This window comes from Arachis ipaensis, chromosome B5, assembly GCF_059453495.1.
Source record: "Arachis ipaensis isolate K30076 ecotype BB chromosome B5, ASM5945349v1, whole genome shotgun sequence".
Classification (NCBI taxonomy): domain Eukaryota; kingdom Viridiplantae; phylum Streptophyta; class Magnoliopsida; order Fabales; family Fabaceae; genus Arachis; species Arachis ipaensis.
The window spans coordinates 29,220,173-29,235,275 of record NC_142440.1 but is presented as its reverse complement, the minus strand read 5'-3'; the positions used below and the strand labels follow the sequence as shown (position 1 = coordinate 29,235,275).

At 31.7% G+C, this 15,103-nt stretch overlaps 1 protein-coding gene across 2 annotated transcripts; it reads left to right on the top strand.

Annotated features, from left to right (window-relative positions):
• Positions 1–7,401: 7,401 nt before the first annotated feature.
• Positions 7,402–12,268, top strand: ARL1 (ARG1-like 1). 2 transcript variants are annotated; one of them, XM_016347163.3, is made up of 11 exons: positions 7,402–7,997; positions 9,142–9,265; positions 9,492–9,574; positions 9,677–9,788; positions 9,894–9,998; positions 10,614–10,664; positions 10,859–10,948; positions 11,039–11,147; positions 11,226–11,374; positions 11,461–11,514; positions 11,620–12,268. In XM_016347163.3, the coding sequence occupies exons 1-11, from the start codon at positions 7,849–7,851 to the stop codon at positions 11,830–11,832; spliced, it is 1,239 nt and encodes a 412-aa protein (XP_016202649.1). In that variant the 5' UTR covers positions 7,402–7,848; the 3' UTR covers positions 11,833–12,268. The 2 variants fall into 2 exon arrangements, with proteins under 2 accessions (XP_016202649.1, XP_088343796.1); XM_088487670.1 differs by having other exon boundaries at positions 7,454–7,997; positions 11,461–12,268.
• The last annotated feature ends 2,835 nt before the right edge of the window (positions 12,269–15,103 follow it).

The following is a 15,103-nucleotide window of genomic DNA, read 5'->3' as shown; positions in this document are numbered from 1 at the left end:
TTTCCAATGGGAGCTGGAACTTGTCCACCAGCTGCACGAGAGGTTACGGCCAGTAAAGCTGTCACATGGTATGGAGGATAATGTGGTCTGGAAGTTTGATAGTAAGGGTGTGTTTTCTACTAAGTCTCTTATGCGGGTCCTTCAATCGGAGAATCTGCCAGCAGCGATCACAAGCTATAGTTTCACAAGTTCATTGTGGAAAGGAGTGGTGCCTCCGAGGATTGAGCTTTTTGGCTGGTTTGTACTTGTTGATAGAGTTAATACCAGAGACAGGTTGAGTAGGCTAGGCGTTATTCATCACAGTGATAATATTTGTGTGCTCTGTAACAAGGAGATAGAAACTGTCCAGCATCTATTTCTTTTGTGTGATTTAGCATGGCAAGTGTGGTGCTGTTGGTTGCGGTCAGTTGGTAGAAAGTGGGCTATGCCGGGTTCCATCAGAGGTCTGTTCGAGAGTTGGACTGGTTTGCACACGAGTAAACAAGAGCAGAAGCGGTGGTTGACTGGGTTCTTTGCAGTGATTTGGAACATCTGGTTGGAACGTAATGGTAGGATTTTCAACAATCAGATAGCAGGTGTTGACCTCATACAACAGAAAACGCTTCTGAGCTACAAAGAATGGACGGACAGTAATCCCGGAGAGTGTTGATAGTAGTGCTGGGGATAACAGGCTCTATGGTCTGTTTTCTTTGTTCTTTTTCCTTGTTTCTCTATTTGTAGCACATTGACTTATTGCTCCACTGGTTTGTGTTGAGCTTTCGTTATTTGAAAAAAAATAATATGCTAATTGTTCATGTCAAATTTAATAGTAGGATAATATTAAATTCATTTAAAAATTTTCAGGATTGAAATAAAATGTTTAAAATTTTTGGGATTAAAATAAAATATTTAAAATATTAGAGATCAAATTAAAACTTATCCCAAATATTATGAACTAAAATAATCTTTACTCTAAAAGATACCAACTATATTAAAATTATTTAAAAAAGACCTATTCAAATAAAATTTAAGAAGAATGATCAAAATTTTATATTGAGTAGACAATTATCTCCTTAATCAATCACTTAATCTATAACAAAAGTTATATATTTAATATTTAATTATTTTTATTGTATTTATAAATTTTTTAAAATTTTATTTACCGTTCTAAGTTTTTAAAATATTTTTATCAATAACATAAATTTTAAACTCTTAAATATTATTTAATAATTTATCCTCCTAATAATAATAATAATAATAATAATAATAATAATAATAATCAGTTTTTAGTTATTTTTTATTTTAAAAATATATGTATAAATTATAAATTAAAAATATAAAAAAATTAATAATTTATTTTTTATTTGTTAAAAAATTATATATTTTTTATTTACAATAATTTTATCATATATTCTAAGAGTAGATATTAATTATGTTAGACATTTCCAATCTCGTTCGTGAAATGCTCTGTATTTGCTATTTAAATTCCAAACACTTGATGGGGAATATTATGCACTGACTAAAGCTAATGATCCGATTATATTTAATCTAATAGACTTAGAACTTGAAAAAACTTAGGGTTTACTCTTACAAAAAAATGGATATTATTTGATTAAATCTTTTTTAATAATTTTAGTTTAAATGGTCCTTTTTAATAATTAAAAATCTTTTGTAGTAATTTTCTAAAAAAAATATCATGACCAATGAAGCAGAATTATATATAGTTGCTGAATTAGTTTGATCTCCATTAAACACTAGAAAAAGTTAAATAAATAAATAATTCTAAATGAAAGAATTATAATGTTAAAAAAGTTTTTTGAAGTAAGAAAAAAAAAATCTCAAACCAAACTGATCAAATCAAAGACATAGAGTATTTTTTTTTTCAATTATTAAAGATAAAGAGAGTACATAGTATATTAGTATATACTCTTTGGTGTTTACAAATTAAAATATTGACAATAATAATAATAATAAGTATTAAGGTAAAGAGAGTATATAGTATATTATTAAGGATAAAGAGAGTATATAGTATATTAGTATACTAGTCCAATTGTCTGCACGTTGCTCCGAAATAAATATTAAAAAAAGGGACAACAACTAAATCAAATGATATGAATAGATTAATAATTCATTCTAATAAAATTTTCTTTTAATTTTTTAAAAAAAAATTAATGTAGTCTTTTATTTATATATTATGGTACAAAACTTGTTTATATAATTTTTTCAGCCAAAAAAAATAAATAAGTCTTTAACTTTTGTTTTACATATATTTTTATTCTTGACCATTTAAAAATATTTTTAAATTTTTCGCCTCCTTAAAAATGGGACGAATTAGTACTCAAAAAAAATCTGACGTGGCTCTTATTCTGATAAGCTGGCGTTACGGGAATGCACACGTGACATATGAGTAAAATGGTAGTTTTGAAAATTGGACAAAAAAATTCTTCTCCCTTAAAACTACGTCCTTTTGTGTGACGACCAGTTCTTCGACCCTGTTCCCTCACTCCCCACCAGTTCGCTCTAGTTCCTTTAATTTACCTCTCCGGCAACCACTTCACCAGCCAGATTCCGGTCGCCATGGTGGGAGGTCTCTGCTCTATGCTTGTCGAACTTGATCTCTCGCCGACAAGTTCACTCGTGCTTGTCTATCGTCTCGTTCGATAGATTGTCTAACAGATTTTATCGATTGAGATTTTTGTGAAAATAAAGGGGGCTGAGGGAGCTTTTTGTTGGGTTCAACCAGTTCGAAGGTTGCTTCCGGAGTCATTGACGGAGATTGGATCTGAGTTCGAACAACTTCTATAGTACAATTGCGAAGTGGCTGTGTCAAGATTTTAGGAATTGTTTAAAGGAACTGTTCCTACAGAATAATCACTTCACGGGTTCTATTCTGTTCACTTTCGGCAACTGTTCCAATTTAATGGGATTGGATTTGAGTTTCAACTACCCGAATGGAAGTATCCCGTTCACTTTAAGGTCACTTTCCAACCTCTAAAACTTGATCATATGGGTGAACCAGCTTATCGGAAAGATTTTCCTGGAGTTGGGTAATATAAAGACGTTGTAGAATTTGATCCTGGACTTCAATGAGCTAACAGGAAGCACTCCGCCGGTTTAAGCATCTACACACAGTTTAATTGGATTTTCCTTTCGAACAACAAGCTCATAGGGGAGATTCCCCTGTATTGGTAATCTTAAAGCTTAGCAACAACTCATTCTCCGATAGTATTCTGGCGGAGTTGGGCGATTGTCATAGCTTGATTTGGTTGGATCTCAACACCAATAAGCTGACCGAAACAATCTCGCCCGAGCTTTTCAAGCAGTCTGGGATGATTGCGGTGAATTTTATCTTAGGATGAATTTCAGCTTGAGTGGAATGGTAATTTTGAAAATTGGACAAAAAAAATCTTTTTTTTTGTATGTCACGTGTGCACTGTAACCTCAGCTTATTAGAACGAGAGTCACGTCAGATTTTCTGTTGGGACTGATGGAGGCGTTTGTACGAAAAAATTAATCTGTCTAACTTTTAAAAAAACGATGAACTTAAAAGTATTTTTAAATGATGAGAGACAAAAATGTCCACAGAACAAAAAATCAAGAATTTATTTGTCTTTTTTAATTGGAAACAATTTTTTTAATTGTCATGTATATTATTTGTTCAAAAAATATTGACAATCACGTTTAAATAGAAAGAAAAAACTTTAGAAAAAATGTTTAACCATAATTATAGAATATATATATATATATATAACTTTTGTTAAGGTGAAGGGAGTACATAGTATATTATTAAGGATAAAGAGAGTACATAGTATATTAGTATAAACTCAGTTGATCTTCTTTTTTTAATGTTGGAGCACTTTTTGGCTTGGAAAAAGAAATTTTGTAAAAAAATTAATATAAATAATATTTTTTTGTTTATTTTTTATATAAATTATATTTAATTTATTTTTTTATGTGATGTTATAATATTTATTTTTTATAATAAATAAAAATACATATTTAGTTCTAATTTTGTTATGCATTAAACTCTTCTACTACTATATTAGCTTATTCTAATGCCGTTTTGAAAATATTAGAATCTTTATTCTTTTGGTTGGTGGATTTAATTTTATATTGAATATTGATTTAATTTTTGCGTTTGTTATTGTTGTGTTCTTATCTCATTTCCACTTTAATCTATTTCTGAATTTATTTGTTTATTTTAAAAATATTATTTATATTTAATGTTTGGCTCTTTGTAGTTTATTTTTTATTTTGTAATTAAAAATTTGTTTATTTTTTAATCTGTTATTTTATTTAATGTGTACGAATTATATATTTTCTTCTCTTGATCATTGATGTCAAATTTAATAAAAATTATCTTGTATATTGACAGAATGTAAAAATACAAGCCACTGGTTAGGTCTATAATTCATAGATTTAAAGAACTTTTATATGAGAGTCAAATATATGTGATAAAGCTTTTTTTTTTTTTTATCTATTGTTCCAAATTAAGAATCATATAGGGTCACTAAATATTAGTTCAAATATTTGATTTCATAGTTTAGGTTAACTATTACATGTAAATAGAATTTTATTTTTATAGTTGCATTACTATTTAATAACCTAATTTTTTTATATTTTAATTTTGATTCCAAATAATTATTTGTACGGTTGTTAAATGCATAATTATATTATTCATATCACTTTTTTTTTTAAATCATTAAAGTTATTGTTTTATTGTTTTATTTTGGGAAATGATTCATTGTGATTGATGATTATTTGAAAATTTAATATGGTTGGAAATTAACAAAGAAAAAAAAAAAAAAAGAGTACCTGTCGACTGTGAGCACCCTTAATAATTCATTCTTTTTAAATCTTAATATAAAGTTAGATTAGACTCTAGAGTATTATGAGACTATTAGAAATTTGTATTTCTTACACAAAAAATGCATTCTTAATTTTTTGGAATTTTTACCTGATGGGTTGAAAAAAATTTAGAAGCATATTAGGAACCATTTTTAGAATACTATCTTTTTATTTTTCAAATAGTATATTAAAAATAGATTATATTTTGTACATTTCAACATTTGTGGAGTATTCATCCAAAAGTCACTTTCACAATATTTAGAAATAAAGAATAAAGAGTATTTATTCATTTTGGTTCTTAAAGAATTTTGGACCAGACACTTTAGTTTCCAACTAAAATTAATTACTCAATTGATCCCTAACAATTAACTCCATTAATCACTTAGATCCTTTACTCCGTCAACTCTAACGGAGGACAAAATAGTCCTTGACAACTCTAATAGGGGACAAAATGGTCTCTGACCTCCTCTGTTTGGAAACGACATTGTTCTCTCTCAATTTTTATTATATCTCGCATAATACTAGCAGTCTAACACTGTAACTTCAAACTACACAATGCACACTCTGCAACTTCAATGTTCACAAGAAGAAAAATCTTCAACTTGTTCTCAACCAATTCATACTCAGGAAACTAATGACTACGTCTCTCAAGTACCTGTCATCTTCGATAGATCCCATGAATCTAGACAGCGAGTCTGATTTGTTAAGACCCGTCGTCATCTCCCTCCTCCTTTGTTATATCATCTCCATGACCACATTGTCCACCACTCTAATTGTTTTCTGTAGCTTTTTCTTTGAACCAATGTTTAGTAATCGCTTCAGTTTTCATATGAGCGGCAACGACGACATTGCTCGTTGTACTGATAGTTTGGATGCGAGGTAGAAGCAGTCTGTTAACATGGACTTCGGGAAAGAAGGAATGAAGCATTTGGGGTCAATTTCAAATGAGAATTTGCATGTCGAAGGAGAATATCTTCATGATGTCCTAATGTCCAACAATCTATATTACTTGCCGGAGAGTGGAGAAAAATGTGGCCTTGAGTTGGTCTTGAGGATGTGGTGGACGTTGTCGGGGTTGGAGGTGATGCTTTTATCGAGGACGTAGAAGTGGATGCTTCTGGTGGGTGAAGTGCAGAGGAGATGGGTGTACCAGTCACAGAGATTTAGGAAGTGTGTGGTCTATGACATGTTGAGGTAGGCACGACACGCGTGGCAGTTACACAATGACTTGATCTCGGAACTGAGGAGAAAAGAAAAAATGGAAAAGAAGAATGTGAAAGGTGAAGAAGGAGAGTATGAATGTTAGGGTTATGCGAGATATGATAAAAATTGGGAAAGAACAGTGTCGTTTTCTAACAAATGGGTGATGGATTATTTTGTCCCCTATTAGAGTTGTTAGGGATCATTTTATTCCCTGTTAGAGTTGTCAGGAACTATTTTGTCTTCCGTTAGAGTTGACGGAGTCAAGGACCTAAATGACTCACAGAATTAATTGTTAGGAACTAAGCGAGTAATTAATTTTAATTGGAAACTAAAATGTCTGGTCCAAAATTTTTTGAAGACCAAAACGGTAAATACTCAAGAATAAAAGAGAAAACAAAAACGAAAAAATAAAAGGTAAAGCAAAAAATAACGTCCTCTGTGGTACTCTCTCTCATCTAAGTTAATATTCAGATTAAAAGATAATGGTTAAGAAATTTGTAGGAACAAGTTGAAGTTAGACAAAAGAAACCTTGCACTTGTTTCTATAATTCTTTCTTTTATCTTAGAAAATAATAAAATTGATGAGAAATTTTAGACATCTATTTTTTCTTTTTCTTTTTTTTTTTCAATCAACAAATAAACAAAAATTAAAAGCCAAAATAATAGTTTTTTCAAATCCTTAAGTTCTTTATCTTTTTATGCATTCGATCCTCTCTTTTTCATAGACCCCTATTAACATTGAAAAATGACAATTTATATTTTATAAAATATTTTTTTAACTAAAAATAAATTATTTTAACACAATAAATTAAATTTTTTATATACATAAATTATATTAGTTATGATATTTATTTATGTTTATTTTTTGAATTATATTGTTTATATTTTTAAATTGTATCTGTTATCATATAATTAATGAGATTGAACAAAATACAATATACTATAAAATAGAATTTCTTTAGCTAATTTTAAGAAGTGCTATGGTATGTTGATATTTAAAGTAAATATTTTAAAAAATAAAAATAGAAAGAATGAATATAAATTTAGTAATAATTAAAAAAATTTCTATAAATTATAAAAAATAAAAAAATATTTATATATTTTAAATAGTAATAGAATAAATAAATTTTTTATTTTTAATTAAACAATTAAACAACAAAAATACTTCTACTAATATAAGTAAAAAAATGACCATCTAAGATGATTGAAGAAAAGAAAGGTTGAAACAAGAAATAAAAACGCACGGGTCTTCTGCTAGTATTGGTATATACTCTGCGTTGGTGCTTACAAATTAAAATGTTGACAATAATAATAATAATAATAATAATAATAATAATAATAATAATAATAGAAGACGTCTTGTAAAATGAAATTTCCCTGGCGAATTTTCTTTTCTTTTCATTTCTTTCTTTCTTTCTTTCTTTCGGGCAGGGCCTGTTGTCTTGTGTTTGTTGGCTTGGTGTTGTCATTGTTCTCAATTTTTTCTTTCTTTTTTATTTTCTTCTCTCTCTCTCTCTCTCTCTCTCTCTCTCTCTGAGCTGTGGGAAGTTCCAGGTTGGAGGGGTCCATGGGGTTTCTGGATCTCATCACCACAATTTCGAAACTCTCTTTCAACCACCTCCTTTTTCTTCAATGACTCCCCCGCCACCACTACCACCACCACCATTCTCACCACCATTGCACGGCGCCAAAACCTGACAGCTTCTTCCTCGAACACCAAGGTAGCCAGGTAGTGGAGGAACCTCACTTCTAGGGTTTGCTATAGTAAGAAGCAGAAGACGAAACGACGCCGTTTGTCTGAAAGTATTAGGAAGAAGTATGCCGGGGCATCGGTCCAAGTCGTCGGAGAAGCACGCCGACGGCGGCGGCGCCAAGCCGCTCCGGCGGGACCCTTACGAGGTCCTCGGCGTCTCCCGCAACTCCACCGATCAGGAAATCAAAACCGCTTACCGCAAAATGGCTCTCAAGTAAAGTCCCCTACCTCACTCTGCTTCTCCAACTAGCTTCGTATTTATTTATTTGTTTATTCAAAAATGTTCAATATTTATACTATTTCGTTTGGTGTAGTTTGGGATTTATAATTTTATATGCATTTTTTAAAAAATATTTTACAGGGTTTTATGTATTTATTTGACATTTGACATTTGAAATTTGAAATTTGAAATTTGAAATTAGTTTCAGCATGTTAGTACTAATATCCTATCGGCCGAAGTAATATGTTGTTGAATCTGGGATCCATGTGTTGGGAAATGAACTTCTTCACTTTTTGAATGATGTTTGATAGAAAACTGGTTTTGTTTTAATTCTCAGAGTCTGAGAGACTTAAGACAAAATAGAACTATGTGAAGACAGTGATTCAGCAGAGGACACGTAGTCAAGGCTAGTATTCGTTTGAGCAACGGCTTGCCGAATCTTCTACTTTGATTTTTCTAAGTCTAGGTGAAATCAATATTCGCGAGGGTGGTCTTGTTTATTTTGCTTCTTGAAGATTTGACTCAAGATCAAATATGCTTTTATTTTAGTATCGATCATTGTTGGTGGTAGTCTTTTTAACTAATATAGTGTGTTTGTGGAATTTGGTGAATAGAAGGTTGTTTTATAATCGCTAAAATATCCGTGTGCTAGAATCAAATTAAGATGATATATATTGACCTGGGAAAAAAAAGAGAAATGGCTGGTAAAGATCATGGAATACAACATTGGGAAACGTTATCTGTTATAGGGGGAACCTTTTGTGGCAAATCTTTGCATAGTTGATTTTCAAGCCTAGATAATAGAGGAGGGTTGTGTTAGGCAATTGATAGTCAGCATAAGACTTTGTCAAATCCCCATGGCATGAAACTTGTTTATTGATCATCTAGATAAGCCCAAAATATCACTGCAAAGATGTTGAATTGTTAATCTCTGCCCATGATGTCTGATTGTTTTTCATGCATTGGATATGAGCTGGATGGTTTACAAAAAACTTAATGACTTCCCGGAGATGTCTTGAATTAAATAATAAATCATGCCCTTTCTTGGCCACCTGATTTCTTGAATACCCTATTTCATCGTCTCTTTAGATGAAAAGGATTGATTATTAATTAACTGGTTAAATTTATTTCATTTCAGATATCATCCTGACAAGAATGCTAATGATCCTAAGGCAGCTGATATGTTCAAAGAGGTTACCTTTTCATACAATATATTGTCAGATCCTGACAAGCGTCGTCAGTTCGACACAGCTGGTTTTGAGGTGACCCTCATTTTTTCAAATTATTAACCATGAAGCCTTTTGGAATTAGGAGGATAATTGATTCTTGAAATTTATTTTGCAAAAAAGAGTTTAAATTCCGATCTTGATTAAATCATGCTACTCACCCCCCACCTGTAAATCTGTTGATTCTCTTTTCATTTTTATTTTTTGCTCGAATCTTTTTGCATGCATCATATGTGATTGAATATTTCATGTTTGTGCATAGGCTGTTGAATCGGATAACCAAGAGTTGGAGTTGGACCTTTCAAGTTTGGGTGCTGTGAATACAATGTTTGCTGCACTTTTTAGGTATCCTTTTCTTTAATCCTTCTTTTCCCATCTTTGGTTTTTCCTAATCTCCATTACCTGATTTCCATTATGCATAATATTAATGTTCTACATACATAACAGTAAACTCGGTGTGCCAATTAAGACAACTGTATCAGCAACTGTTTTGGAAGAGGCCCTCAATGGTGTAGTGACCATTCGTCCACTTCCATTGGGACAGTTTATTTCTAGAAGGGTGAGCTGCTTCTTTAATCACTTCATACCTTCATGGATCCCTTTATAGTCATATTTTTTGAAAAGAACTTTTTTCCTTTGTTTTTTTTGGTGTCTTCATCTGAAGGTTGAGAAGCAATGTGCACATTTCTATTCAGTTACAATAACAGAAGAGGAAGCACAAGCTGGATTTGTTTGTCGAGTGCACTCATCAGACAAAAGCAAGTTCAAGGTCAAACCTTACATCTGCTATTTATATCTATAAGCATAACAATGAGGATTGCATGCACATGCTTGTTATCTTCAACCTACTAATGTTCGATTTTCCATTCTTGCTTAATTGAGACCGAGTTTTTCACTACTATGTAAACAATATGATTTCCAAGAGGGTCACTTTTTATGTTAGAGGGGGTCAGGAATAACAAATTCAAGGTTCTTGCTAATAAATCCTTCATGCAGGATGTCTGTTTAACAATAATCACTCCCCATATTTGAGCAGTTTCATATATATATGCTAAACTGATAAAGTGCTGCTCTATCCTCCCCACATGTACTCGAGTAAACCTGCCACCCTCTCTCTCTCTCTCTCTCTCTCTCTCTCTCTCTCTCTCTCTGATTTATTTCTAGGGAATCTGAGGCTAGAACTTTATCAAAACAATTCTGTATCTTCTGTACAAAATAATGATGTAACTAATCCTAGGCATTGTTATGTTTTTCTTTGTGTTGTATTTGCAGTTTCAAATATCTACCTTTTCCATATGAATTGTAAAACATTGATTTGCTTTATTTTTAATATGTTTCATTAATGTTCATTTTATGATGGTATTTGTTAATTGGTTTTCTACAGTTGCTATATTTTGATCAAGAAGAAAATGGTGGATTAAGTCTTGCTCTCCAGGTATTTACTTTATTGTTGCCCCTGTGTGGGTGAGAGAGAACATAAGATGGTATAATTTCTCTAAGGAGTTAAATATATCTGATGTATTTTGGTTATCTGATGATAAGTCATAAGAGTTTCGTGTAATTTTTCTGTATGTACTTTTGCTTCTTTGGCTTCTGAACGCTTTATGACATTACTGATTATTGTTATAGGAAGACTGCGCAAAAACAGGGAAAGTTACCTCTGCTGGAATGTTTTTTCTTGGGTTTCCTGTTTATCGATTGGATCAGACCATGAACTCAGTGAGTTGCCACTGTAAACAGACATCGTAGGAACTATCTTTTGTATTAATTTAAATTTGGTTGAATCGGTATGTAATAATTTCTTTACAGATATCTGCTGCAAAGGATCCAGATACATCATTTTTCAGAAAGCTTGAAGGGTTTCAACCCTGTGAATTGACAGAACTGAAGGCTGGTACCCATGTGTTTGCAGTTTATGGTAATTGTGCTGATTGTCATGCTTTTATTGTAATTATGATCTTTTGAACTTTACTTACATCCTATTAATTCCTTTAAGGTGACAATTTTTTCAAAAGTGCAAACTATACGATAGAAGCTCTATGCGCTGCACCATTTAGTGAAGAAAAGGAAAATTTAAGAAACATTGAAACTCAAATTTTGTCTAAAAGGGCAGAGATATCAAAGTTTGAGACAGAGTACCGAGAGGTGTGTAATATGGCATGAGCATTCCTTATTCTTGTAAACCTCTAATTACGTGCTTTTTATCAACACTCACTCTTGGATCTTCATAGGTTCTGGCGCAGTTCACAGAGATGACAAGTAGATATGCAAATGAAATGCAAGAAGTGAGTTTTTCTTTTCTAAATTTCTATATGCTTCATCTCCCTTGTCCAACCCTCTTCTCCTTTCTAATTGAAGCCACTCAACTTGTGCCATTAATTATTGTGCAGATTGATGAACTATTAAAACAACGAAATGAAATACATGCAGCGTACACTGTTGCTCCTTTGAAACGGAGTTCAAGTAAGAGTCGGAATAAAAGTTCTTCCAATGAGGCGATAGAAGAGGGCCAGACAAAAGAGAAGAGGAATACAAGAGAACGACCAAAGAAGAAGAGATGGTACAACATCCACTTAAGAGTTGATAAGAGAAAGGCTTGCTAGGGTGAGAATTGGAGAATCAACAAATTCTTTTATCACTCGTATATTGTTAAATAATGGAATATATTTTATAATTTACCTGTCAACTCTAAATGCCACGGTCAAAGCTATTATTGGTGGGGATCTACACTGGTTTGATTGTCTAGCACATGCCCAAGCTATGATGGAGGCTTTGCTTAAGCGCCAACCAGGTTTCATTATGTATGTAACTCAGGCATGTTAAGGATGACAACTACTCATTGTTTTTGTATAATCCCCTTTACCCTTTTCCCTTTAAAATTTGTTCTCAGCAGCTGAATAGCTCTATCTTATGAATTTGCACTTGTAAATTGTTTGATTTATTATTGATGAAGCATGATCAACTCTCTACATGGGTTGTAATTTTGGTTAGTAAGTAATGGCAAAGCTTTGGTGCATAGAGCCAGGGCAATTTCAAGTATAGTTGTAGTTGGGTTAAAATTAAATCCAATTAGTTAAGTCTATATCTCCTTGTTTGTCAACCCTGAATCTCTTTTGTATTATCACATATTAGTGTTTGGCTTTTCTTTTGTGTATGTACTATGTTCATGTCTATTTCTGTCTACAGCATGCTCTCTGATTCCTTGTATATATTTAATAGAGGCATTCGATTCCTTTAGGTATTTGTTCCCTGAGGCCTTCGAAATGTTGTAGTTGTAGCTGTTGTCTTCTAATTTACGTTGGCTAATAGCGCATGATGGCTATCGTAAATTATGTCTCAGGACAAATTATAGCTAAAATGGAAGGGCAATGGTGCTTGTCAAATCTTGTTTAATGTTTCGAGAAAAACAAGTGTGGAGAAATGTCATTGTAACTATGTTGGAGCTGAGATCGCTATTTACTAAAATTGCAACTATGATGACAATCGGATAATGTGTAAATGAAGACATTAATAATAATAATAATATTTTATTTTGAACGTTCCTTTCTCAAGAAATTGGTTTATAGTAATCTATACTAATATCAAAAATAGAAATGCTCTACCATCAAGTTAATTACCCAAATAAGTCTAACCAAGTTGATATAATTTAATTTGTATTCATGCATCACTATCTCTAATTGCTTTTTGAATAACCGCGCCACTATATATAACTGTGTTTTCTCTGCGAATTTTGTTTTTTTTGTTTTCAAATCTTTTTTGTGGATTTCGTTTTTTTTTTCAAATTTTTATGTGTTCTCTGGCTCTCTACGATTAAGATCGATGCTCTTTGAAATCAAGTAGTGAAATCAGATTTGAACATGTTTTTCGTTTTCGAAGACGGTGAATGATGCAAATTCAGACTGTCAGTTGAACCAGGGCGAATTGGATTATTCTTTTAAATTGAATCAAGTGGATGAGACTTGAGGTTTGGTTCGAACCTAGTAGTTGATGCTCGTGTAGTTAAATAATTTAGTTTTTGTTTGTGAAAATTGGTGTTCATGTTGAAGGTTTGAATATTAATATAATGTAGGAGTTTTTTTTTTTTTGGTCAGGGATATAATGTAAGAGTTTTGAATTGTTAGTTTCGATGAATCTGTTTCGTTCCTAGTTTTGGTGCATTTGAAAAGACAATTTGGTTTAATATAAAATTATTTTTGGCGTTTTTTCAGTTTCTCTATAATGATAAGTAGTTTGTCCCAAAAGTTGGGATGACTTTTAACACGCTTGAAGAAGCTGAAAAATTCTACAAAGATTATTCTAAACTTGCAGATTTTTCACCAAAATTCGGAACATAAATAAAAAGAGAAATGAAATTAAGAACCAATTGATTACATGTAATAGAGAGGGTAAATGGACATCGAACATATCTCCAACTCAGAAGACCACTCAGCTGGATTAAATTGTCCTGCAAGAATTTATATACATATATTGAAGGATGTTGTTGTTTGGGTTATTTCGAAGGTTGTTTCGCTTAATTCACATCCATGCTATCCAAATCAAGCAGAGATGCTTAAACAATATAGGCAGTTAAGCATGTTTGTATGTTGTACAATTGAGAATAATGATGAAGTTAGAATTAGACCAAGCAAAATATATCAATCATTTGTCACAAGAGAATTAAGTTGTATTGAAAAAAAATGTGAGAAATTATATTACGAGGGGAGTTCATAATGTTTTCGAACTAGACGATGCCAAAGAATTTTGGAAATACTTATTAAGAATGAAAGAGAAGAATCATAATTTCTTTTACGATATTGAACTTCAGGTTGATCAATCAATCAAAATTACTTTTTGGGCTGACGCAAGAAGCAGGGTTGCTTGTGAGTATTTTGGAGATGTTATTTCATTTGATACCACTTACAATACAAACATGTAATGTGCAATTTTGGTTTATGTGCTTTCTGAAACAACTTTCGGTGAATATGAAACTGTTTTTCGGTGCATATATGCTTTTGTTTCTGTGTTGTTGATTTCAGGTATAATTTGGTTTTTGGTTCTTTTGTTGGTGTGAATCACCATGGTCATTCTACACTTCTCAGATATGTTCTAATGACAAATAAAGATATTCAATCATTCAAATGGTTATTTAAATATTGGCTTCTTTTCATGGGAGGAAAGGCTCCAAAAGGCATTCTTATCGATTAATGTGCATCAATGCAAGGGCAATTGAGACTTGTATGTCCATAACAATTCACAAGTAGTGTATTTGGCATATCATGAAGAAGATTCCATAGAAATTAAATGGCTACAAGAGAGATAAAGAAATTGAACAAGAGATAAGTCATGTTGTTTGGAACTCTTTTACAAAGGATGCATTTGATAGAAATTGAAATGATTTTCTTATGAAGTATGGTGTTAGAGACAATAAGTGGCTTTCATATAAGGGTGGCTTTATCAGATATTTATGTGTTTTGCTTCTGTAATAAAGGTGCGAACCTATATACATAGATTTTTCAGTGTTTATTTGAATTAATTTCGGTGCAATTAGTGTAATATTTTTATTTTTTAATGGAAATAAGGTTTACTTTCTAAATTGTGTTGTGTGTTGTTCCATTTGCCAAGTTACTGTTAGTTTTTAAATTACCTTTTCCAATTATTTAATGATAAATAGTTTCAGCTGTGAATGTGAATAAATTTTGGTGCATTTGTTATTTCTTCAATATATTAAACCTAAAAGTTGTAAACCTTGATTAATATGGCTTTAGATTCTGCAATACAGTACAAATAGGTCTATAGAAGTTTAATTTGGCAAAAGAATTTATCAAAAGCTTCGATTTAATATTTACAAAGATGCAAATGATGTTTTTGTTTTAACTATATAATACACAGACAATT